The sequence below is a fragment of the Acomys minous genome, assembly GCF_964271855.1.
Source record: "Acomys minous genome assembly, chromosome: 11".
NCBI classification, from domain to species: domain Eukaryota; kingdom Metazoa; phylum Chordata; class Mammalia; order Rodentia; family Muridae; genus Acomys; species Acomys minous.
Window position 1 is genome coordinate 48,459,619 of NC_140492.1, and position 23,775 is coordinate 48,483,393.

Consider the following 23,775-nt stretch of genomic DNA (forward strand, 5'->3'; position numbering starts at 1 on the left):
GGCAGAGTGGGGACGAGCAGCTAAGCACAGGCGTCCCCCTTCTCGGCGTTCCACCATCATCAATCTGCACCCGCTGCCTGCCTTCCCTACCTACCACGGGACTGCATTCCTGAACTGTATGCTCACTCTTCCTGTGGCTGCTCTAAAATGCCCTGACAGAAGCAACTTGAAGGAGAACGGCTCATTTTGGTTCACAGTCCATGATGGTGAGGAAGTCAAGGTGGCAGGAGTTCGAAGTGGCTTGGCACATTGCACCCATAGTCAGGAAGCAATGAGTTTTCTCCAGCTACCAAGTCTGGGACCCCAGCCCATGGGATGGTACCACCCATATCCAGGGCGGGCCTTGTTCAATTAGTCTGATTGAGACAGTCCCTCACCGGTTCCCAGAGGCTTATCTCCTAGACAATTCTAGAGTCTAGCAGGTTGACAACATTAACCATCACATCTACCTTTCATTTACAAAATTCCATGAGGGTAAGAACCTCGTGCTCAACAAAATATCTGGCATAGAGTATAGGGATGAATGAAGGAATGAATGAGCGAACGGACAGGGAAAGCCTCCCACCAGCTGAAGTGGCATAAGGTTTATTCAGTTGTCAGACTGTGGTGAATGACCTTCTCTTATCTCCGTCTCTACAGATTATGCTTGCGCTCTTCAGAAGGATATCTTGCTTCAGGGGCGGCTGTACCTTTCGGAAAACTGGCTGTGTTTCCATAGCAACATCTTCAGATGGGAAACTACAGTAAGATATGTTTGCATTTGATTTTCTGGTACAAATAATTGCACAGTCAGAAATATACACAGCACTCTTAAAAGCAATGTGCTTAAGATGATTCAAGAGTAAAACCATAGATATTTGTGTATCCGTGTTTATATACATATAATGTGTTAATGTATATGTAAATGTGCAGTGTATTTTTTAATTTAAATACATTAGGCCCCATTTGTACTTATTTACTACAATTAGGTTGGAAGGGGCTTGCCTGTCAAAACCATGGTTACCTGACAGGCTGCCTAGACTGTGCTGGAGGTTGAAATGTGGAGCCTGAATCCTGTCACACCCAATCCTGATGTTAGATCCCAGTATTGATGGATAGAATGAAGAAGGAAGCGTGTCTGACCCAGGGCTGATCTTGATTTTCATAGAGAACACAGCATGTCCTTGTGAACTCCTAACGCAGAGTTTTCAGCCAAATACTCTGGCTTAGACTGATGTAACACTTGGTATTTGGGGTTGCAATGCCTCTGAAAATATGCACTTCGATCTTTAAAAAGTATTTGTGTGTGTGTGTGTGTGTTTAGATTTCTATTGCTTTAAAGAATATAACCTTTATGACCAAGGAGAAAACTGCTCGACTCATCCCAAATGCTATCCAGATCATCACAGAGGGCGAAAAGGTGAGCGACTTCTCTACCTGTCCCTGGGAAGGAACTCTGTCTCATATGAATAGAGTGGGGGATGCGGTGGTTCTTGAGGTTACAGTGTCTTGTGGAGACACAGGAAAGTCTGTAACAGGTTCTTATATGTTTACATAGTTACTATTCGCAGAGGAGAAAGTGGGGCAGCTGGAGGTGGGGAAGGCCAGGGGGAGGTGAATAAGAAAAAATATAATTATGAAAGTTTAATGATGTCATAATTAAATTCATTTCTTTGTATGCTGATAAAAATAAAGACATCTAAAAGGTTATAGGGACATTAGTAATTGTTAGGTCACATGTTGTGTATGCAACACTGTATAGAGAGCTCTAGGATGTATCTTCTGGAAAGAATATATATCTGTAGGTGGCTTGGTGGTGCACTCGGGAGGCAGAGGCAGGCAGATTTCTATGAGTTTGAGGCCAGCCTGGTCTACAGAGTTCCTCCATAGCAGAGCTACACAGAGAAACCCCGTCTCAAAAAGCAAACAACAAAATCAAACAACAACAACAAAAGTATAGATTGCGGTCTCAGATTTCATTTGTCTTTGTTTTGTTTTATTTTTCTGGTTTTTTCTTTGTTTGTTTGTTTTTCAAAAAGGGTTTCTTTCTGTAGCCCTGGCAACCTAAACTTGATCTGGTCTCAAACTCAGAGATCTGCCTGCCTCCGTCTCCTGAGTCCTGGCATTAAAGGTGTATGACATCACTGTCTCAGTTTAATGAATTGAAAAGTCTGTCTGTGAAAGCATCAATACTGTGAAATCACTCCAGCGTAATGCCTATAGGCCTATAGGCGTGTGCTTTGTCATGGGAGGTCAGGGACTAGGCCAGTAGAAGTGACAACCCACTGTGAGGCTCCATGTAAGGACGCATCTTGCTGCACTCTCTCCTTGTAGTCAACTTTAAATATGACTTTACAAAACTAGCTAAATGTAGAGAAACACATAGGGCTGAAAAGAGACACAGACTTACAGATTGAGCATTTTGCTGTTTTCTCTAGCATTGTAAGCCTCGGGGGTTACTTGAGTGTTTTATGTGCAGTCTTTACAGAGCTCCAATATTTTTGAAGTTTTTTTAAGACTTGAAAAAAATTGCATAACTTAAAATTTGTATCACTAATATAGACATTTCTGAAATCCACTTGTAGTTTTAGTTAATACCAGGCTCAAATGGCAGGCATCATATTGCAAAGTTCAGAATAAATACCTTCTATTTTATTCATAAATTAATTTAGATTAATTTGAGAAAGTTGTGATGAACATAAACAGCTGCCTTGTTTTAGTCCCATTTCCCTAATAAATAAGAACAACGTTGTGTTTGAAATTTATATTTATTATAAGATGCTGTCTGTTATAAGGCAGGGTTGATAAAAATTTCTCATTTATGCAGTTATTTGTTTTTCTTCTAACACAAAGGTAAGTGGAAAACAGTATGAAGAGCTGCCTATGTTTGGCTTTGGTCTTGCAGGACTCTACAGACCTTCACGACAGATGCTCTAAATTTGTCTCCTTATTTTTCTTTGCAGTTTTTCTTTACATCTTTCGGGGCCAGAGACAGAAGTTACCTGAGCATATTCAGGTTGTGGCAGAATGTGTTATTAGATAAGGTGAGTGTGCGTCCCAGAGGCGTGCCGTCAGAAGGCGTGCCGTCAGAAGGCGTGCCCTCAGAAGGCACATGTGGCCAGTGCCCTTCAAGCACATCTGTGAAGAGCCTTGTTTTCATTAATCTGTTGACAATTCAAATTCTTTTTTTCTTTTTGGTTTTTTCGAGACAGGATTTCTCTGTGTATCCTTGACTGTCCTGGACTCGCTTTGTAGACCAGGCTGGCCTCGAACTCACAGTGATACAATCCACCTGCCTCTGCCTCCCAAGTTCTCCACCACCGCCCAGCTTGACAATTCAGATTCTTAAAGCAAAAGATCTATAGTTATTTTCTGTTAATTATAATCTCTAGGATAATAACCAAGCTAAAAAATAGTAAAAGAGACATTAATGAAAGTAAAATGATAGCTAGAAAATACATGTTTAACACATAAGAAGACAATAATGGATATATAAAGGGACACACACATTTGACAAACAAAACACACTTGGTGTCCTAATTAGAGTTCCCATTGTTGTGATGGAGCGCCATGGACAAAACAATCTGGGACCCGGACGTGGTGGCACACACCTTTAATCCCAGCACTCAGGAGGCAGAGGCAGGTGGATTGCTGTGAGTTTGAGACCAGCCTGGTCTACAAAGTGAGTCCAGGAAAGCCAAGACTACACAGAGAGACCCTGTCTCAAAACAAACAAACAAAAAACCAACCGAGTCCAGGAAAGCCAAGACTACACAGAGAGACCCTGTCTCAAAACAAACAAACAAAAAACCAACCAAAACAAAACAAAACAACAACAACAAAAACCACGCCGCCACCACCAACAAAAAACAACCTGGAGAGGAAAGGGTTAATTCAGCTTAGATTCCATATCACAGTTCATCATCAAAGTCAGGGCAGGAACTCAAGGAAGATAGGAACCTGGAGGCAGGAGCTGATGCCGAGGCCATGGAAGAGAGCTGCTCAGCCTGCTTCTTTATAGAAACCTGGACCACCAGTCCAGAGATGGCACCACCCACAAAGGGCTGTGCCCTCCCCATCAATCACTAATTAATAAAATGCCCGACATGTTTGCCTACAGCTGGACTTTATGGTGGCATTTTCTTAATTGAGCCACCCTCCTCTAATGACACTAGCTTGTGTCGAGTTGACGTAAAAGTAACCAGTCCACTTAGTAAAATGACCTTTCACTAGATATTACATAAATTCTCATATAAATACGAATGAATCAAACGGTGCAATCAAGATCCAAAGGCTGGTGGAAGATAAAGTACACAATCCAGCTCCATGTTACTTTAGAGACTGAGGAGCTTCAAAGCACAGATAGCTCGAAAGTGAAAGAAGAAAATGACACGTGCGAGCAGAGAACAGTGCTGATGAGCACTATCCCACAAGGCAGACCTCACAACTGAAGTGGAGACAAGGAGTGCATTTGCCTTGGTCCAAGGGCCAAATTATTGGGAACTCATAAAAGTTGTAAGTGCATATGTAGCTAGGAACAGAGCCCTAAAGTATATAAAGCAAAACTAAACGGGATTGAAGGAAAAAATAAACAGTTTAGCCGTAACAGCTGAATTCAACACCCCAGTCTCAGTGATGGAAACAACCGCACAGAGATCCACAGTAAACAGAAGAACAGCACTACAGCTGAGCTAGGACCAAAGGATGCCTACGGCATGTCTGATCCAACAACACATTTTTCTCAAGGGCATGTGGACATTCTCCAGAACAGACCATAGTACTAGATTATAAAATAAGTCTCAATACATTTAAAATGAATAAAGTAATATAGAATGTGCTCTCTGATCACAGTGGAATGAAATTAGGAACCAGAGGGTCACTATAAAGTGAAAGTTAAATAAAGCATTCCTGAAGAGCCACTGGATAAAAGAAGAAATCTCAAGGGAAATTAAAAAAACAAAACAAAACAAACAAACAAACAAACAAAAAAACACCTTTCATGAGCCAAAGGAAAACAAAGTCACACTAAATCTCACCGGACATAGCCAAAGCAGCATTTAGAGGGAAAATTATAACTGTAAACACTTGTTACATATTTTAAAAGGCTGATCCTGAATCAATAACCTACCTTTTGGCTTTATGGAATTAGAAAAAGGAGAGCAAGTAAACTTTGCAGAATCAAAGAAACACTAAACAAAGCTGGGCAGTGGTGGTGCACACTTTTAATCCCAGCACTTGAGAGGCAGAGGCAGGTGGATGGCTTTGAATTCGAGGCCAGCCTGCTCTACAAAGCAAGTCTAGGACAGCTAAGGCTACACAGAGAAACCCTGTCTCGAAAAACAAAAAATAAAATAATAAAAAATAAAAAAGAAACACTAAACACTGGAGCAGAGACGAAAGCAATGGAGAATAGCAAAATAGGTACTGATAGAGTGAAAAGCTTTCCTGGAAAAGATTAAAAATCAATGTACATCAGTACATCTGTAAGGAAGAGATGAGGGAGGCTGAGGCAGGACAGCTTGGTCGGTGTCACCAAACCAAGGGAAGAGAAAGAAAGCAAACCCAAAAATGTAGCTAAGACTGAAGTGAGTAAGTATGTAAGTGAAACCGAATTTTAAGTTTAACATTTATTATGCACATGTGTATATTTATATGTGTGTGCTTATGTAGGTGTGTGTATGTGTGTGTGTGTGATGGTTCATATTTGTGGAGAAGCACCATCTTCACCTTCCTTGAGCTTTTCATACCTTTTGGTCATTTCCTTTTTAGCACCAGACATTGCAAGTAGGCATTAAACTCTCATTTAATAATCATGGCCATTCTGCTCTGTAATGAGACAAGAAACAGTGTTTAAGCATGCATGTTAAATACTACATAAAATGTCTCAATTAGAATCTTTTAAAAACATTATTATTTTATTTTAAATGTATGGGTGTTTTGTCAGCATGTATGTCTGTGCACCACATAAGTGCCTGGAGCCCTTGGAGGCAGAGACAGGCAGATCTCTGTGAGTTTGAGGCCAGCCTGATCTACAAAGTGAGTCTAGAACAGCCTAGGCTACACAGAGAAACCCTGTCTCAAAAAAAAAAAAGTTTTCATCACCACACCTGGCTTGAAGAAGCATTTTAATTTGGCCAAATTTTATTTTCAACAGCATGCTTTTGCATTTGTTTTATTTATTTTTCCAGTAAAATCCACAGAAGAGGGAAAGAGCTAGACTCATCATACTGCCTTTGAAAAAGGGTGTTTGTAAAGTTGGGGTGTGTGGCTTAGTCGAGTGTGTGCCTAGTATGAACAACAGAGTATCTGTAATCACAGCCCCGGCAGATGCCGCTAGGAGGATCAGAAATTCACGGTCATCCTCAGCTACGTAGCAAATTCTAGATCAGCCTGGGGCACATGAGAGCTCATTGAGAGAAAGAAAAAAATGTTTGTAATACAACCTTTTTTCCCCAACTCGTAAGATGCCTTTGTTAGACTACATGGGAAAGGATGGTGTAGTTCCGATACTAACTCATGACAGGACCCTTCCATGTCTAGCTACGTGTTTAGCTGTCAGCCTGCTCGGTTTTGAGGTGACTTATAGCACTTCAGTCTCTATGGCCTCTGCACTTAACCTTGCTTAGCACTTCTAACCAGCACATTGAGTTCCTGGCACCTACGGGCCAGGTGACGGTGGTGGCAGCCGTCTGTGATACAATCAGTGCTTTCTCAGGTTTTTGTAATGAACCGTGCAAGCATAGTTCAAGATAAGGCCAGGCTCTCTCTTCTGCACCTCATCTTCAGCTCACTATACCAGCCCACCTCCCCCACTGGAGCAGCCAGCCAGCCCTATGTCCTGGGGGGGTGTTTTGGTTTGTTTTTTTGAGACAGTGGCTCACCTTACAGAGCAGGTTGGCTTTGAACTTGTAATCCTCTTGCCTTGGCCTCCTAAATGCCACCATGGCCAATTTATTTTATACTTTTTAAATGGACGGACACCCACCACCCCCCCCACACACACATACACACCACACAAAAGAATAACACTTGTCAATCATATGAAGTTCTAAGTTCGGTGTCCATAAATAAAGTTTTATTGGAATGCAGCCATTCTCATTTGTTTATGCTTTCACATGACACCAGCAGAGTTGAGCATTTGCCACAGACACCATATGGCTCAGCAAGCTTATATGTCTATATGGCCCTCTCCAACCCTCAGCAGCACTACAGCCAAAGTTGTGCTTTTGAGATATGTGCCTGGCTGGGCGTGGTGGCGCACGTCTGTAATCCCAGCACTCGGGAAGCAGAGACAGGCGGATCGCTGTGAGTTCGAGGCCAGCCTGGTCTACAAAGCAAGTCCAGGACAGCCAAAGCTACACAGAGAAACTCTGTCTTGAAAAAAAAAAAAAAAAAAAAAAGAAAGAAAGAAAGAAAGAAAGAGAAGAAAAGAAAAGAAAAAAGAAAAATGTGCTTGAGACAGGCTTGGCTTTTGTTACTTTTACTTTGTGTGTGTGTGTGTGTGTGTGTGTGTGTGTGTGTGTGTGTGTGTTTAATGGGGACTTATTTTTGCTTCTTGCTTAATAACTATTGCCTTAAAAGTTTACATATGAACTGCATAATCATGGTCCACCTCATCTCTCCAGCTGTGGCTCAAATGTTTCAGTGTCTTCTCCCCCTGCCCCTCCAAGACAGGGTTTCTCTGTGTAGCCTTGGCTGTCCTGGACTCACTTCAAGGCTGGCCTTGAACTCACAGCAGTCCACCTGCCTCCCAAGTGCTGGGATCAAAGGCGTGTTCTGCTACCACCGCCCGGCTCAGTGTCCACTGGTCTTCCAACATGCTCTGCCTATAACTTTTGATCTCTAATCCCAACCCCTCGTCCTAAGTCACCTTAATAAATCCAAAGTAACCTTCATCTGTCCTCCTATTTTGCAATTCTCCTTTATAACACTGGCAGTGATTACAGTTCTCTGTTTTGATTTCATTCTCCTCGCTCGGGCTATAAACACGTAGAGGACAGAGGCCATGTCTGCCTTGTTCACTGCTGTTTATTCAGTGACAAAGCTCAGCGTTACCACACAGCTGGTGACATCCATCTCCACTTGCCCCACAGTCTCCACCCATCAGGCACTCCATATTTGTCAGGGTTAGTATCACCTGTGTCTCCTTGCTCTCTACCGATATGCCAGTTTGGGTAATAAGTTGTATGTGACATGTTTATGAAACACTCAATAAATGCATTCTAAGTGTCTCAATTTATAAAAATTATAATGATTTCACATAAAATAAGAAGTGTCCCTACTTAATAAAATATTTTAATTATTTTGGGAAAAGCCAAACATGGAGAAAAAAAGAGACAAATTTTGTTTCAGAATCATTAAAGGTTCACCTTAATTTAAGTATATATTTATTTTTTTTCTATTTTCTTGTTGTTTAGTTTTGAGATTGCATTTTACTTACATTTCTCTCTTCCCTTGCCTCCCTCCAGGCCCTCTCATAAAACCCTCCCCACTTTCCTTCATCGATGGCTTCATTATTCATCAATTGTTGTTACATAATAAGTATTTGTATATACATATATAGTCCCATATAAAACATATTGAGTTTGTATGTTATTACTTGCATATGTCTTTTCATGGTTGATCGTTTGTCTCTGGGCAACCGATGTGTTCCCCTGGAGAGGACCACCTCTCTCTCTCGCTCTCTCTGAGTTTTACTTAGTCGCTTTTGGATCTTGGTGTAGGCTTGAGGCTCCGTGGGCTCTCCCCCTAGCAGTGCTGCAGGCTCAGTGGTGTCATTCCTGTTCAGCTCACGTTTGGGCAGTCATGTTTGCTGCTGTACTTTCCAATATCATTAGGAGACACAGTCTCACAGCAAACTTTGACACTCTTTCTGCCCTTCTGCAATGCTCCCTGAACCTTAGGTGTGAAGTCTTCTGTAGTTTGGGATTGGGCTCCAAAACTCTGCATTTTGATTGCTTATGGTTTTCTGAAGTGATCTCTACCTAGTGCAAAGAAAAGTTTCCTCAGTCAAGACTGAAGACTACACGTAGAGTTTCAGCGGCTTGGTTCACTACCATCATGGCAGGGGGCGTGGCAACACACAGGGGGGCGTGGCAACACACAGGCAGGCATGGCGCTGGAGCTGCGAACTTAACATCCTGATCTACAGGCAGCAGGGAGAGAGTTTAACTTGTTTTTCATTTTCTAATTCTACAGAAAAATTATTTAAAAAGTAATGATGTATAAAGAAGCTTTTCTAAATAATTGAATTAATAAAACAGGTGCATATATATCTATAAACATATCGCTATCAGTAATAACAAGGGCTAAAAGCAAAAGGTTTTGTTAGAGCTCAGTTGGATTTTTATATTCTTATGTTATTTTGTCACTGGGTTTAAGAGTACCGTTGTATAGATAGGATCCACACACGATCAAGCTTTCTTTTGTACCATCTTTCTCAGTATATGTGGGATCCAGGATGCCAGCTCTCCTTAGAATGCCAAGTTCTGGGTTGGAGAGACATCTCCGTGGGTGAAGTGCTTTGCTTCTGCAAGTTTGAGGACCTGAGTTTGGTTTCTCAGAGATCACTAAAGGCACAGAACTGTGTGTCTATGATCCAGTAGCACAAATCTGTAATCTCTACCATGCCGATCACAGAATGGGAAGTGGAGACAGGAGAATTCCTGTGAGCTTGCAAGCCAGAAAGCCTGGCATACATGGCAAGCAACAAGAGGCACTGCCTCAAGCGGAGTGGAAGGCAAGCTCTCACACCCGAAGTTAGCTTATGACCTCTGCGCATATGCAGTGGTACATTCGCCCCCCCCCCCAAACCTGATCACACACAAAAAAGATTTTTAAAAAAGCGCATTCTGAGAGTGAAATTTTTGGTGCACTCCTTCATAGAACAGAAACCTACACCCAGGTAAAAGTTTAAGGCTTAGGCAGCATGACTTCCAGCCTTATTCCCAATAACCAAAGGTAGTGCACACTCTTACACTCTGCATAAGGCATCAAGGAGAGCTTTTAAGTGCAGATAGGCATACCCTCCCTGAGCTCTGATTGGTCAGTCAGTCCGGCTTCTGTTTTGAGGCCCACTAACTAGAATGGTGGTGGAAGAGAGTCTCGTTTGTCGAGTGTGTTAGAACAGAGTTTAAAACAACCTAGGAAGGCATTACTGTGTATATCTAAAGAAAGAACATGTCAGGCCAATGGAGGCTTCATTAGACAAAAGGCAAGACCATAGGGTAGAAAAGAAGGGCACATGGGCCGACTTTGATCAGTACAGAAGGGTAAGGGGGTGAGGCGGAGAGGAGCTATCAGCAAGCTGTTCCTGAAAGTCAGCTCCCTTCGCTCACTCGAGCTCATCATCGACTTTGACTCCACCGGAGTGGCAGGCTGGGAGGGTCTAGTGTCTGGAGATGAGTTCCTGTGATGCGCAAGCGCATCTCTACCTGAGTGAGCATCTGCAGGATGTGGGCACATCTCTCGGAGCCCAGCCTGCCTGAGTCCAGGGCACTGGCAGAGCTGAGGCTGTTCTGCAGTCACTTGAGGTTACTTGGCGCGTTGGCTACTTTCCTGGTGGCATCTAACTCATTAACATGCAGCGTTAAAATCTGACTTATGAAAAAAAATACCAACATTGCAAGTTTAATTATATTATTACATGATAGTCTGCAGGGTACAAATACGCATTCTCATATTGTTCCATCATCATCATCATCATCATCATCATCATCATCATCATCATCACCACTGTTATCATTACTGTTGCCTTTTGGTTGGCAGAACTGCCCCACCTGTCTTCAGCTCAACCATTCAAGGCAGAACTTTGGACAAATCCTTCGTTGCCAATCATGTCTCCTGTCATCAAGGTCCTTATCTTTCACGTAGATGGCTCTTTGTAACACTAACCTATCCCTGAGGCTGCTGAGTGGAGTTTTAAAGGTGTCTTTTGGGAGCACAGCTCTAACATTATCCCTTGTCTGCATGAAACCTTACCTCTTTACAGTTCATTCCACAGTGTACGCACCATGTGATTCTGCCTGGCACACAGCTCTGCATGACCCGGCTGTCCTGCAGCCTCCCAGCACACACACTTCATCATAGGGACCTAAGTGCCAGGTGGCCTCACTTTGCGGATGCTGGCATTTGCCATGCATTGCTTGTCACATCCTCATCTCGACCTTTCAACAGTGTTTGGCACCTTTGCCTGCTTCTCCACGAGGAAGTGGGATTCTCCTCTTTGTTCTTTCCCTGAACGTTTTCTGATGACCATTCCCCGTCTACCTACCCATTGCATCCTGGGCTCTCTTAAGGGTCCTACTTTTGAGGGGGGGGCTTCTATTTTCGCCTTTAGGCATACTAAATTTAGCTATGTATCTACCAGCTCTGTCTACCAGTAGGCTTGTTCTTAAGTGAATTTGTAGTTGCTGAAGGAGCTACGTGAATACTAATTACAGATACACTTTGGTCAGCAAAGGACGTATGCATACCTACGGTTTCAACCAATCAGAACCTAGTACAATACACGTGAGTTTCACAACGGAAGCCAGCTTCCAGTGTACCTCCTTCCTAGGAGGGAGTAGGATTTTTTTCTCTCTGTGAAGATAGGGTCTATTATGTGGCTCTGGCTGTCCTAGAACTCACTATGTTACTATATAGATTAGGAGATCCACCTGCCTTTGCTTCCTGAATGCTAAGATTAACCATACAGGGTACACAGGAGGGAGTAGAATTCTCCAGTCATTCTGGTAAAGCAATCAGACTTTAGGATTCTCAAGAGTTTGTCTTTGTAGTTCATAAAGCAACATTTGAACTGTCTGTACACTTAACTAACGAAGAGAACTGTTAGAAATTAGGTCGTTTCGATTTCTCACTTAAAACATTTCTTCTTGGGACAAATTAGAATTGGTAGCGGAGATCCTCTGTCCTATTTGTTATAGTCCAGGACTCTGCCAGACAATTGTTCTGAATGAACTAAAGGCAGAAATATTTTCAAGGGAAAGAATTATTGAGTAATCAAGACGTCACCTTAAACTTTCCAGTGACGAAAGACATGCTGCATGCTTTACCGGAATAGCTGGCTCTTCCTGCTGCTCCCTGACATTCCATTTATGATACTCAGGAGGGTAGCATCTCAGCTAGCTGTAGAGAGTCTGATGGGGATACTGGCTAGTGCTGAAGTGGTGTATGGACAGATATTAATGGCTTTCTAGAGTTGACTTGAAAAGTATTGTCATGGGGAAGTTGTTGAAGTTTTAACATAGTTATTATCTAAATGTGATCAAAACAATATTGCAGTAGGTATTTTATATTAGTTGAGCACAGGTAAGATCTTTTCATTTGCATCCCGTCTCTAATCTGTGTATAAAACAGAAGAAATTAGGAACTGTCCCTTTAAAGCAATGCTTACCTAGCCTCTTGCAGTGGGCGTGGCCTAGGAACCTGTAGAGTGAGGTGTGACTTGAGCTCGGCAGTTTGACCAGCTCCAGGCAAAGAGGGCAACAGCCCAGAACCAGGAAGCGACTGCCCAACTGAAGCTTCAAACTGCGCTCGACTCGGCTTTTACATGGCAAAATACCTCATACCAGAATAGGAAATTGAAGTCGTGATTTTGTGTAGCTGTTATTAAAAAAAAAAACAAAACCTGAAGCTGTACTGTGGATAAAGACTTCATAGAATACGTAGAACACAAAGCTTTCTGGGCCAGAAATTGATCTGCTGACTTTTGACTCCTATCTGATTACTGCTTGGTTCACATTTATTTTGCTCAAGTATCTGCAGGCTGAAGCTGAAGCCGAAGCCTCTGCTCCTTTGCAGGTAGGTGGTCAGCTTTCCTGTACAATTTGGTCATTTGTTGTTGTTGTTTTTGTTGTTTTGTTCTAAGGTTCAACTGCTCAATACTAGAAAAGTTTCATCTACCAGGCTGGACATATCTGAGCAGTGTGATGGTCAATAGCCATGCTTTTGTGACAGCCAGACATCCTTGCAGAAATAGTCATTTTTAGCAAATCAGCAAATCCACAACACTGTGAATTAAATGAGTTTTGTTTTGTTTTCCATTAACCAACTATGTATCTACATTTAGCTAGTGGATAAAGATGTCTGTGGAAATTCCCTTGCTGACTTGCTTAGACAGCGTCTCTTCTCAGTGTTTGACGCGCAGGTTGCATTTCTTCCACGGCTTCCGAGTGTTCAGCATAGATTCATTTGCTTGCTATAGTTTTCTCTTCAGAAACATCTGTTATTTCAAAAAAAGTTTTTGTGAAAGGGTAATAATCTGGCGCGGGTGTGCTGAAACACTGTCTTTGTGTGGGAGCGCTAACCATCCTTTTGTGACACGAAGACTGTTTCAGAGATGAGGTCTTTGGAGGACTTAGTCCGTTCTCAGTATGAAGTACGGTTGTGAGAACAGAGTCTTACGCAGGCAAGTCCCTTTAGGACCAAGGACAGTTGTTCCTGAACTGTCACTAATGGGCCTTTACATTTTTCTCCTCTGGATATTCTACATGAGAAGACTTTGTCCACTAAAGAGACAGATCTAGTAAATTACATTACAAAACGTGTTTTCTAGGTGTGCAGTTTTCAGTTAGGGCTCTCCAACTTGAGATTTCCACTCCCAAGTTAATACAATTAGCTCCAAGCAAAGAGGCTTCCCCCCTGCCCACCTTTAGCTCCTTTATTGTAAGCATTTGGATATTTTTGACATTTTGAAATGTGGATAACAGCATCTGGATCGTCATAAACGGTTCTTGTGGTCAACTGGTCATCTGGGCTTGGCAAACTGGGAGACAGCTGTCAAAAGCACAGATGTTTCCTTTTAAATCCCTGGTTCCATGAACCGTCATCTAGTAAAACAAGGACACACAGCTGGCTGGCTGGCTGGCAAGAGGGAGCAGGAAGGAGCCGACATAAGGACTAGCAGGGCTGAACTCAGGGTGTTCGTACATTCGACCCCCTTAAATGTCTGTATATTCCACACTTCCCAACTTCTGGGCTAGCAGATGTTCGCTGCCTTCCTGACAAGCATTACTTCCACTTACGCATTCCCTCTCCCCATTGTTGCCTTCTCCCCATCTTTTCTCATTTCTCCTTCCCCACGTCCATCTTTCCTCCAGCTTACCCAGAAGCCCTTGTCCACTGTGGACCCTCATCTGGCCACCCTGGCCTTAGCAATATTTCCTTCCTTTCCACTTCCGTATCTCATTGACTCTCCCAGCCCATTAGTACATGATCATCCGTATCTTACTTAAGAGTGCCCTCTATCACCTCAAATATATTAGAAGTACTTAATGCTGAGATTGTTTTTATGCCCTTAGGATCTAGTGTGTGCCACATATTTCCTTCCCAATAAATAGCTGTGGAATGGATGAAAGATCTTGTTGACAGTTGCTTCAAGTACCATGCTGTCTCTCTCTTGCCTTACTTAATCGTATAATTAACTGTAATGCTTCTAGAAACCAGTCTGTTAGCTACTATAGAAAGATGGTTTTGTTTTGCTGTATAGTTTACAGTTTGCTATATTTGGTGATTAAGTTTTTTTTTTTTTTTTTTTACTTTCAGCTGGGTGGTGGTGGCTCATGCCTTTAATCCCAGCACTTGGAACACAGAGGCAGGTTGATCTCAACAGAGAAACCCTGTCTCAAAAAAATTTTTTTAATTTAAATTTTTTATTTTAAGTGTGTGTGTGTGTGTGTGTGTGTGTGTGTGTGTGTGTGTGTGTGTGTGTGTGTATGTGTTGTATGAGATGCCCATGTAGTCTAGAAGGGAGTGTCAGATCCTTTGGAGCTGGTGACCTGTAATTTGGGAGCTAGGATATGCATTCTGGTCCTCTGGTGGAGCAGTAAGAACTCCTAACTACGTAGCCATTCCTCTGCTGTATTTGGTAATTTGATCACTGACATGCTACCTATAAAGAAAATGAGTTGGACCATATTAAAAATAAATTAGTATTTTGTAGATAGTTTTCTTGTATTTTATGTTTTAGGAAAACATAATTTCGAGCTCACTGGTGTACTAAGTTCTAAAAATACTTAAACTATTCAGATATAGTAGTGAATTAAAAGTTTTGATTCTGAGTTGACATTTAGAACTCTGAATGGTGATGCTAGGGTGTGTGGATTTCTGACTAGTAATTGCCAGAATGATGTTACACACACACACACACACACACACACACACACACACACACACACGCACACACACATACACACACACACACACATTATATGATACTTTAAGCATCTTTACTTCACATGTACAATAGCTACTTCCCTGCACCCTTTGAAAACCCACCGTTTTCTAAGTGGCAGGTGCTTTTTAGTCTCAGCTACTTTAGAGTGTAGCTTGAATCCAAGATCAGCCTGGACAACCCAGTTAAACCCCATCTCAGGGAAAATGATTTATCTGTTTATCTAGTTATTGTACCAACTTTTTATTTACTTATTTACTTTTAATCTTTTACCTGCATGTAAGTCTGTGCATCACTCAAGTGCCTGAGATGGCCAGAAGATCCCCCGGAACTGGAGTTATAGACGGGTGTGAGCCTTTTGGGTGCTGGGAACCAAACCCAGGCTCTCTAGAAGAGCAACCAGTGCTCTCTCTATCCAAGGAACTCTCTTGAAGCTCTCTAGTATTGTCTCTTATCAGATGGGCATAATCAACTCTTCCTTTCAGCACTGGGGATTGAGATCAGAGCATTGTGGGTGCTACCCAGTTCTCTACCACTAAGCCCAGCCTTCATTAACCTATTTTTCTAGAAAACAGAAAATAAGGAGAAAAATAGGTCATCATCTACCACAGCCACACCTTGAACACTCCTGCCATGCCTCCTTTGACTTTGGCCTTTGTGCTTTGAATTACTGCTGTGTTATCTGCTGTATTTTCCAGTACTCATCAATGTTTCCGTTATCTTAGAGCCTGACCAGACAGGAGTTCTGGCAACTGCTTCAGCAGAACTATGGCACGGAGCTGGGCTTAAATGCTGAAGAGATGGAAAACTTGTCATTATCCATTGAAGAAAATGGGCAGCCAAGGTATAGTGAGGTGACCCAAAATGTCAAGGTGCACTATGAACCAACCGTTCAAACGGAATTACTTTAGGTTTTTCTAATCTGACTTTCTATTAATTGATCATTTAGTGCAGCTTTCCTTTTTGTTGGCAGAGTGGGGTGCATATTGGGAGAGACCCATTTGCTAAGTTGGTGGGCAGATGTGGGACATGAGGAAATATTAACAATGAGGCCATGACTGCTAGGATTTTCTCAGTTTAAAAAAGCCTGTTTGTTAAGGACCTGGAATAGGACTTGGTGAGATATCCGCGCTTCCTGGAGACACTAGAGCAATTTGGGGGATAGGGTGGTTTCGTGACTTTTTTTCAGGGACTCACTAGCATGGTGACATGTGCCTAGGACTCGGTAAGCGTTGACCACATTAGTAAAGGAGCTGACGGTGCTGTGGGAATGCAGGCGACAGTAATGCAAGGGTCTTGCCGTGCCACACTGTGACAAAGAAACTAATAGAGAACAGTGACTTTGACAGCTATTCATTAAAAAGCGTGACCACTTTATTAACTGTATAAGCAAAAATGTGCCTCATCCAATGCTATTTGAGGCCATAGGCATAAAAAACGAGGGTAATACATTAAAATGCTATAGCAGACATTATGTTAAGTGAGAGAAGCCAAGAGCCAAAGACCAAATCTTGATGGTTTCATTGTGAGCCCAGCCATTAACGGTCGAGCCATCTCTATGGCCCCCCAAATCTTATAATGTAAATATGTTGAAAGTCTTAATACATACACAAATATTTTCTTCCTCTGGGCAGTCTTCTATTCTGCTGCTCCAACCTATATTGTCTCCGTTTACATCAATATTTTATAGTCTTTTTCACATAGCTGCACCATGCATATTTCATTACTTTTCTGTAAAGTTCAAGTTTTTCCATTGCATTGCTGGCGTTATAAAGTTTACTATTATTCCTTAGGTACCAAAAACTGTGTAGAAAATCAGCTTGCTAATGCAGACAGCCTTGGGTTGTAGTCAATAATGTCTGCGTTGTGGTTTGTAGCTGAGCTATCTCAGATGAACCTTTGGACATTTCCAGTCCTCCGTTTACTCATCTGTGAACATGAGGCAGATAGATCCCGTGGCCTTCAAGGTCTCTGCTGACTTGTGAACTCTGTAGTCTCTGAAGCAGGACCGAATGCGTATTTTGACCACGTATCTCGTACACACTTGAGGTCACCAGTGAAGCTGCAGTCTCTTCTCCTGGTGACCGTTTTCCAAGGAAGTATGTAGCAGGATCCTCATGCCCACTTCTCCCCTTGCGCACACTTCATCTGAAATCAGCAAGTCTGTTTCAAACCTCAGCTCTCCGTGTTCTTTTTCTCTGTCCTCATCCTTGCTCTCCCTCTGTTCCTTTGCTCTCGCCTTTCTTTCTTTCATCCTTAACCCCTTGAGAACTCCACACGTAACTGGTGAGCTATTTCAAGGCTCCTTTTCTCTCCTGGTCCCCACGGAGCCCCACATTTCTGCCTACACAGGAGCGAGCTGGCAGCGGGCCTATAACCACTGTTTGGGCAGAGTCAAATAGGGCATGTGTTGATTAGTTTTATGTCAGCTTCACACAAGCTAGAGCCATCTGAGAGGAGGGAGCTTCAGTAGAGAAAATGTCTCATAAGATCCTGCATAAGGTAAGGCATGTTCCAAATTAGTGATTGAAGGGGGAGGGCCCAGCCCGTTGTGGATGGTGCCATCCCTGGGCTGGTGGTCCTGGGTTCTATTAGAGGGCAGGCTGAGCAGACATGAGGAGCAAGCCAGTAAGCAGCACCCTCCAGGGCCTCTGCAGTAGCTCCTGCCTCCCGGTTCCTGTCCTGTTTGCGTTCCTGTCCTGAATTCGTTTGCTGATGAACAGTGGTATGGAGGTGTAGGGCAAATAAACCCTTTCCTCCTCACGTTGCTGTGGCCCTGGTGTTTCATCACAGTAACAGTGACCCGAACTGGGGCAGGAGTGTAGTACTTTTTAGCTTTTTCAATTCATCCCTTGGGATGACATGGCGTAAGATGTTAGGCCGGTGCTTTCTGTAGCTCTTTATGCACATGTGATCATTATTACATGGGAATTGTACTTGGTGCTGGAGTACTGGAAGTTAGATGAGGTGTGCTCCTTCTGTTTAACAGCTGACCCTGAAACAAACAAACAAACAAGCAAACAAACAACAACAACAAAACAACAACTAAAAGCAGATCCTAGAACAAGTGCTATAGTCTTTATCCTCCAGCCTCCCAAAAGCTATATTTTTATGTACTTTTACAACTTATTTCTGGGGCTTGTCAGCAGTAATGGGGCCTGAGGAGCCCACACCAGGCTTAGGGACTGAGCTCAGGTAAAGCTGGATCCTCAGCACAGAAAAGAGTTCCTGGACAACTGAGAGGAGATCGAGCTTATGAAGTAGAGAGGAGAGACAGGAGCTAGTCCATGCTTAGACTTAAGCCCAGGCTTGGGAGGGGAGCAAAAAGAGAGACATGGGGACAGACCTACGAGGAAAAGGAACGCATCTAAGACATGGGCGTGGGGCTTCTCAAGAGAGCCATGCTCAGTTTTCTTAACAGGATTTATGTCTACACAATCCTGCCGTTTGAAAAGTTATATTGTTTAAAGGGTATAATGTACCACAAGGCTTAAAGATAAACAACATTTAAAAGTTAAGTAACATTTTAGAAATTAAATAAGACTGTATAGCCGGGTGTGGTGGCACACGCCTTTAATCCCAACACTCGGGAGGCAGAGGCAGGAGGATCTCTGGGAGTTCGAGGCCAGCCTGGTCTACAAAGCAAGTCCAGGACAGCCAAGGCTACACAGAGAAACCCTGTCTCGAAAACCAACCAACCAACCAGCCAACCAACCAACCAACCAACCAATCAACCAAAGACTATATAAGTAGGCTTACTTATTTCATTTAGATGATTTCTTTTGTAAAAGAAGCTATACTGTGACTTTATGTGGTGTATTGCTTAGACTCAGGGCTGAGAGGAATTCTCAGCAGCTAAGCCTTAAGCCATAAAAATTCTCATCCTCAATAAGCATTAGGCCCTACGGTGGCTTGTTTGACCGTCCTTATTTGCGACGTCTTTAGGAAAACGAGTACTATCTTTACAGGCAGGTGTTTTATTTTGTTGAGACAGGATTTGTGTAGCCTTGGCTGTCCTGGAACTCTTTGTAGACCGGGCTGGCCTCTGCCTCCTGAGTGCTGGGATTAAAGGTGTGCGCCACCATGCCAGCAGTTTTGAGTTCATTATTTGTGTTGAAGTTTCTTGACTCTCCACTAAAAGGAAATGCACACTAGACCTCAGAGTGAGGGGCCTATTTCCCTTTCCTTCCCACATTGCCTTGTTCTCCCTGTCTTTGTGTCCTGCCTCAGCCTGGCTGGTGGCCATTGTATTGAGGCAGAGGAACATCCACCTCCCAGAGGGCCTGGTCACCTCCTGGTTACTAAGTCAGAAGCCAGACAGGTAAAACTGCCTAATGGTGTCAAATGGCACCCGACTCAAACATCTTCCTAATACTGTGAAGCTCCGTGTTTTTACAACTCAACCTTAAGCCTGTATAGATTTACATATAAACAAAGTTTTCAAGCTTGTCATAGCTGGAGCTTGCTACAGCTTAACAAATCTACTCTTTGTTGAGAAGATTTAGATTAGCCAAGACCTCAGAGAGGAGCACGAAGGGCTGTGTGCATGGAGGTGACCTTGTGCTTCTGCAATGCTGTTGTTTCCACAGAAGTCCAGGAAGAGGCAGTGTGGACGACGCTGGGGAAAGAGACGAAAAGTTCTCCAAGGCCATCAGCCTTACACAGGAGTCAGTCAGCCGAGCGACAGAAACAGAGCCACCGGATGGGAACTCACAGAAAAGAGTCAGTATATGCTGTTCCTTAACACTTACAGCCGAGTCGGATACGTGCGAATCGTAACATCAGATCAGGTCAAAAATTGCAATGTATTCCCGGTGTGCAAAAGCATGGGATGTCTGCCTGCTACCCTATTTTAGGAAGAGAGTTTAAGTCTCTCAGTAGGAGAGGTTATATGGGGAAAGTTGTGGTGTTCTTCAAAGATGACTCAGGCACAGAGCCACCAGCAGGTCCCTGAGCGACATACATTAAAACAGCAAGTGCCATTTAAAATGTAACAAGACAGAGAGTTGTAGTGAGTGAGCAGGACTTCCCCAAGGGTGACGCATGTGCTTGTAGTGAGGAAAGTCGGCTGTGAATGGGGAGACAGGAGCCTTTGAGGGCAGGCTGGGACGCAGGGAGCACTTCCTTACTAGAGCTGACCATCCAGCTAACAGTGGAGCTGCTTAGTTAGCTGGTGAGCATCATTTTTTTTTCCTAGTATCATAAGTGTATTAGTTTTAAATTTTACTGAATTTCAGTCACTTGGAATTACAATTTTTTGTTTGTTTGGTTTTTTGAGACAGGGTTTCTCTGTTGGCTGTCCTAGACTCACCTTGTAGGCCAGGCTGGCCTTGAACTCAAAGTGATCTACCTGCCTCTGCCTCCTGAGTGTTGGGATTAAAGGCGTGTGCCACCATGCCTGGCACGATTTTTTTTTTTAAGGCAGAGTCTTGTCATATGTCTCACTCAGACAGACCTGGAATCTGTGAGCCTTCTCCTTCCCCACAGGCATTTCCAACCACACCTGTTGTTACTTGGTACTCAGTGTGCCTCCTCTGCCAGCCGCTGCCCCTCAGAGGGGCTTCTGGCATTTTAAACTGACCAGCAATCTCTAATGCTTCCTTTTTTTTTTTTTTTTTTTTTTTTTTTTTTTGGCATAGCAGCATGTCCCATGCACATTCGAGAGCTTTCTGCCGCAGGCAATGACATTTTTCAGATGAACCATTTTTTAGTGAAGAACGTGGTATTTAGAGACCACCGTGGAAGAGCCGAGTGCTTCAACACAGCTCTTCCCGTTTGGGGCCTCCAGCTTGATTGGATGGGTTTTGGAGCGGCTTTTGGACCTCGGATTCTGCCTCTGCCACTTGCTAAGGGCAGCATATTAAACAAGCGAACTGCTTGCGCCTTGTCTTTGTTTTCTCAACTATAAAGTGAGAGCGGTAACTCATAGGATTTCTAAAATAATGAATTGCGAGCAATTCCCAGCTTGTGTTAAGTGTCCTAAAACCATTCGCTTGCTGTAATTGAAAGTGAGCCTGAGGCCTCCTTCAGTCCGAGCAGGAGCTTCCCTTTTCCCGCAGTGGCCCTCCCGGCTTCTTTTTCTTTTGTTTTAAGTTGAAGTTAGTTGAACTGATTTTATTGAACTGTGTGTTGCTGTTGCATTAAAAGGATTTTTCCTGTAAAAAACAAAACAAAACAAAAACAAACAAGCAAACAACAATTGAGAGAGAGAGAGAGAGAGAGAGAGAGAGAGAGAAGAGAGAAGAGAGAAGAGAGAAGAGAGAAGAGAGAGAGTGAGCGAGCCTGCCTGTAGTTACTAATTTTTTTTAGACCCTCCAGGAGACTCCTAGCCATCTCCTCTAGGTAAATGTTAGGGAAACACCGACATAAATGTATTCGTGTGGAAGGCCCCTGAGTTCCACGCATCAGCCTATTTTTATAAAACCGGCGCATTAAGAGACACCTGAGGATGATTGGTTTAGAAGCTGGTCTTTGAGTGTGGACCACTCAGTTAGGGGATGCAACAAGAAGGGGGACTTCCTGCAGAATCATTGTCCACTGACCAAAGTCCAGCTTTGAGGAGTGGCCTCTCAGGACTCTAGGGTGTCATCCACTCCGTCCTACCTTCCCCAGTGTCTGTGGCTCCTCTTGGAATACCTAACCTGTTGGCTCTTACCTCTAGTTCTGCCCCTAAAAGAAGTTGCCTGTTCTTAGTAGTGAGTGGGTGTAAAATAGCACAGTGGAGCAGTCCCGCTGGTGTCCGTGTTTAGTCCAGAGGTGTTTGAGCTTTGAAGCTGAGTCTCTTTCCGAGGAGCATTATGGTGAGATTTTCAGGTCTTAGAGACCAGCAGATACTCTCTGTTTTTCACTTTGTTTGATTTCTTTTTACTTTCATCAAATTGAAAGTAACAAAAATCAGAAATATCTGTTTTCCAAATGAAAACATGCTTGTTATAAAGTTAATATTCCTTGTAAAATACAGGAAATTATCTAGAGATAAAAAACAATACAAATGCCAATAATTTGTTACTTTTCTTTCTCTCTTTCCTTTTTTATAATTTATTTTTATTTTGTGTGCATTGGTGTTTTGCCTGCATGTGTGTCTGTGTAAGGGTGTCGGGTTTCCTAGAACTGGAGTTGCAGGCAGTTGTGCGTCACCAAGTGGGTGCTGAGAATCGAACCTGGGTCCTCTGGAAGAGCATTCAGTGCTCTTAATTAATCACTGAGCCATCTCTCCAGCCCCGTTGATACTTCTCGTATGGATACTTATCTATATTCCTATAATAGGAAATATAATTTAGTTAACAAGAGGCTAAATACAACATGGAGCTCTGCTTGGTTGTTAGAGAGGCCTTGGGTCAGCTAAGCAAGCACATTGCTTCCTACTGTGGAACTCCTAAATATATCAACTCTAGTTTTTGCTGCATTCTCTGCTGAGGAGTCAGTTCTCTGAGTGGGGTGGTCTAACTCTGTAATAAAGTGTGTCCTTGGTCCCAGTTACCACTCAGCTTCTGTGCCCTCCTGGAGCTGAGAGTGTTTAGCGCTAGGCAAGGATCTTCTAGTGTGGAAAAGAGAAGGGCTGGATGTATGTTTGTATGCTCTTCCATCTGTGTACACACAGACAGTACCAAAAGGAATTTTCTGTATGGTTAATACAGGTTCTACTTATCTTACTAATTATAGATAGTTCTATTTGAATTGTAACATAACAATAGCATTTATGTTTAATGTCCATCGTTTACTATATCTATCTGCCATTACATCTATCTCTTCCTATAGAAACGACATGTCTTTTTATTAAGCATGCCCAGAAAGTATACACATCATACTTTGGTATATTTTAGTTCCTTCTGTCTTAGTCTTTTACGGTAGGACCAGCCGTGATCGTTGGGAAGTTCATCTCTCTGCACTGCACTCCTGGGTAACTTCTGTCTCCTCATGGCTTTCCGTTTCTCCTTAGTTATTGGTTTGGAGAGCTGGCTAAGAGGTGGGCACAGGCTGAGGGAACAAAACTGGGTTTGGCTTCTCATTGTCCACCCCAAAAGACCCGATTGTCCCTTATGTTTGTCTTCTGTCCCCTTTGCTTTCTGCCCCAGTCACTCACATGCTGTCAAGTTCCTTTGAATCTTTTATAAGATATTCTTCATAAATTTGTTGTGCGTTAGAGTGTGAGAACGCTTGAGGAAGGCCTTCCTGGCCTACTGACATTTCAGAGTAGCATTCAACCTTAACAGAATGCTATAAGCATATTTTCAAAAAACAGCATTTCAATCTTTTACTCTTCATGTTCAGTATTAAAGTTCTTACTGTATGGCCTATGCCTCCAGTCAGTTTTTTACTTTTAAACCAAATTTTTTTGTCTTTTAGGGATTAGGAAAAGAGGAGTCCCAGGGTGAGAAACATGTGAAAAAAAGCCCTTCACTAGCTTCAGGAAAGAGGTTAAGTCGAGTGCCCTCCAAATCCCTGGATTTGAATAAAAATGAGTACCTTTCTCTGGACAAAGGCAGCACTTCAGATTCTGTTGACGAAGGTAAAGAATTTATCTTAACAGCATTCCAAGCATGCCTTTTGATGTTTACCCTTGTGCTAGTGTGTGTGTGTGTGTGTGTGTGTGTGTGTGTGCACAGAGTGAGAATTTGATTGTG

The 23,775-nt window shown here is 42.9% G+C and overlaps 1 protein-coding gene across 3 annotated transcripts in view; it reads left to right on the top strand.

The window, feature by feature from the left end:
* The window catches only part of GRAMD1C (GRAM domain containing 1C), a 73,527-nt gene that overhangs the window by 24,869 nt on the left and 24,883 nt on the right, over positions 1–23,775 (top strand). For 2 of the 3 annotated variants that reach the window (XM_084801716.1, XM_084801717.1), the window contains exons 4-9: positions 640–743; positions 1,304–1,399; positions 2,943–3,023; positions 15,877–15,995; positions 19,741–19,873; positions 23,498–23,660. In XM_084801716.1, the coding sequence (XP_084657842.1) occupies positions 640–743; positions 1,304–1,399; positions 2,943–3,023; positions 15,877–15,995; positions 19,741–19,873; positions 23,498–23,660 (696 nt within the window). Of the gene's footprint in view, positions 1–639; positions 744–1,303; positions 1,400–2,942; positions 3,024–12,425; positions 12,781–15,876; positions 15,996–19,740; positions 19,874–23,497; positions 23,661–23,775 lie in introns of those variants that run through there. The other variant, XM_084801718.1, reaches the window with a different exon arrangement.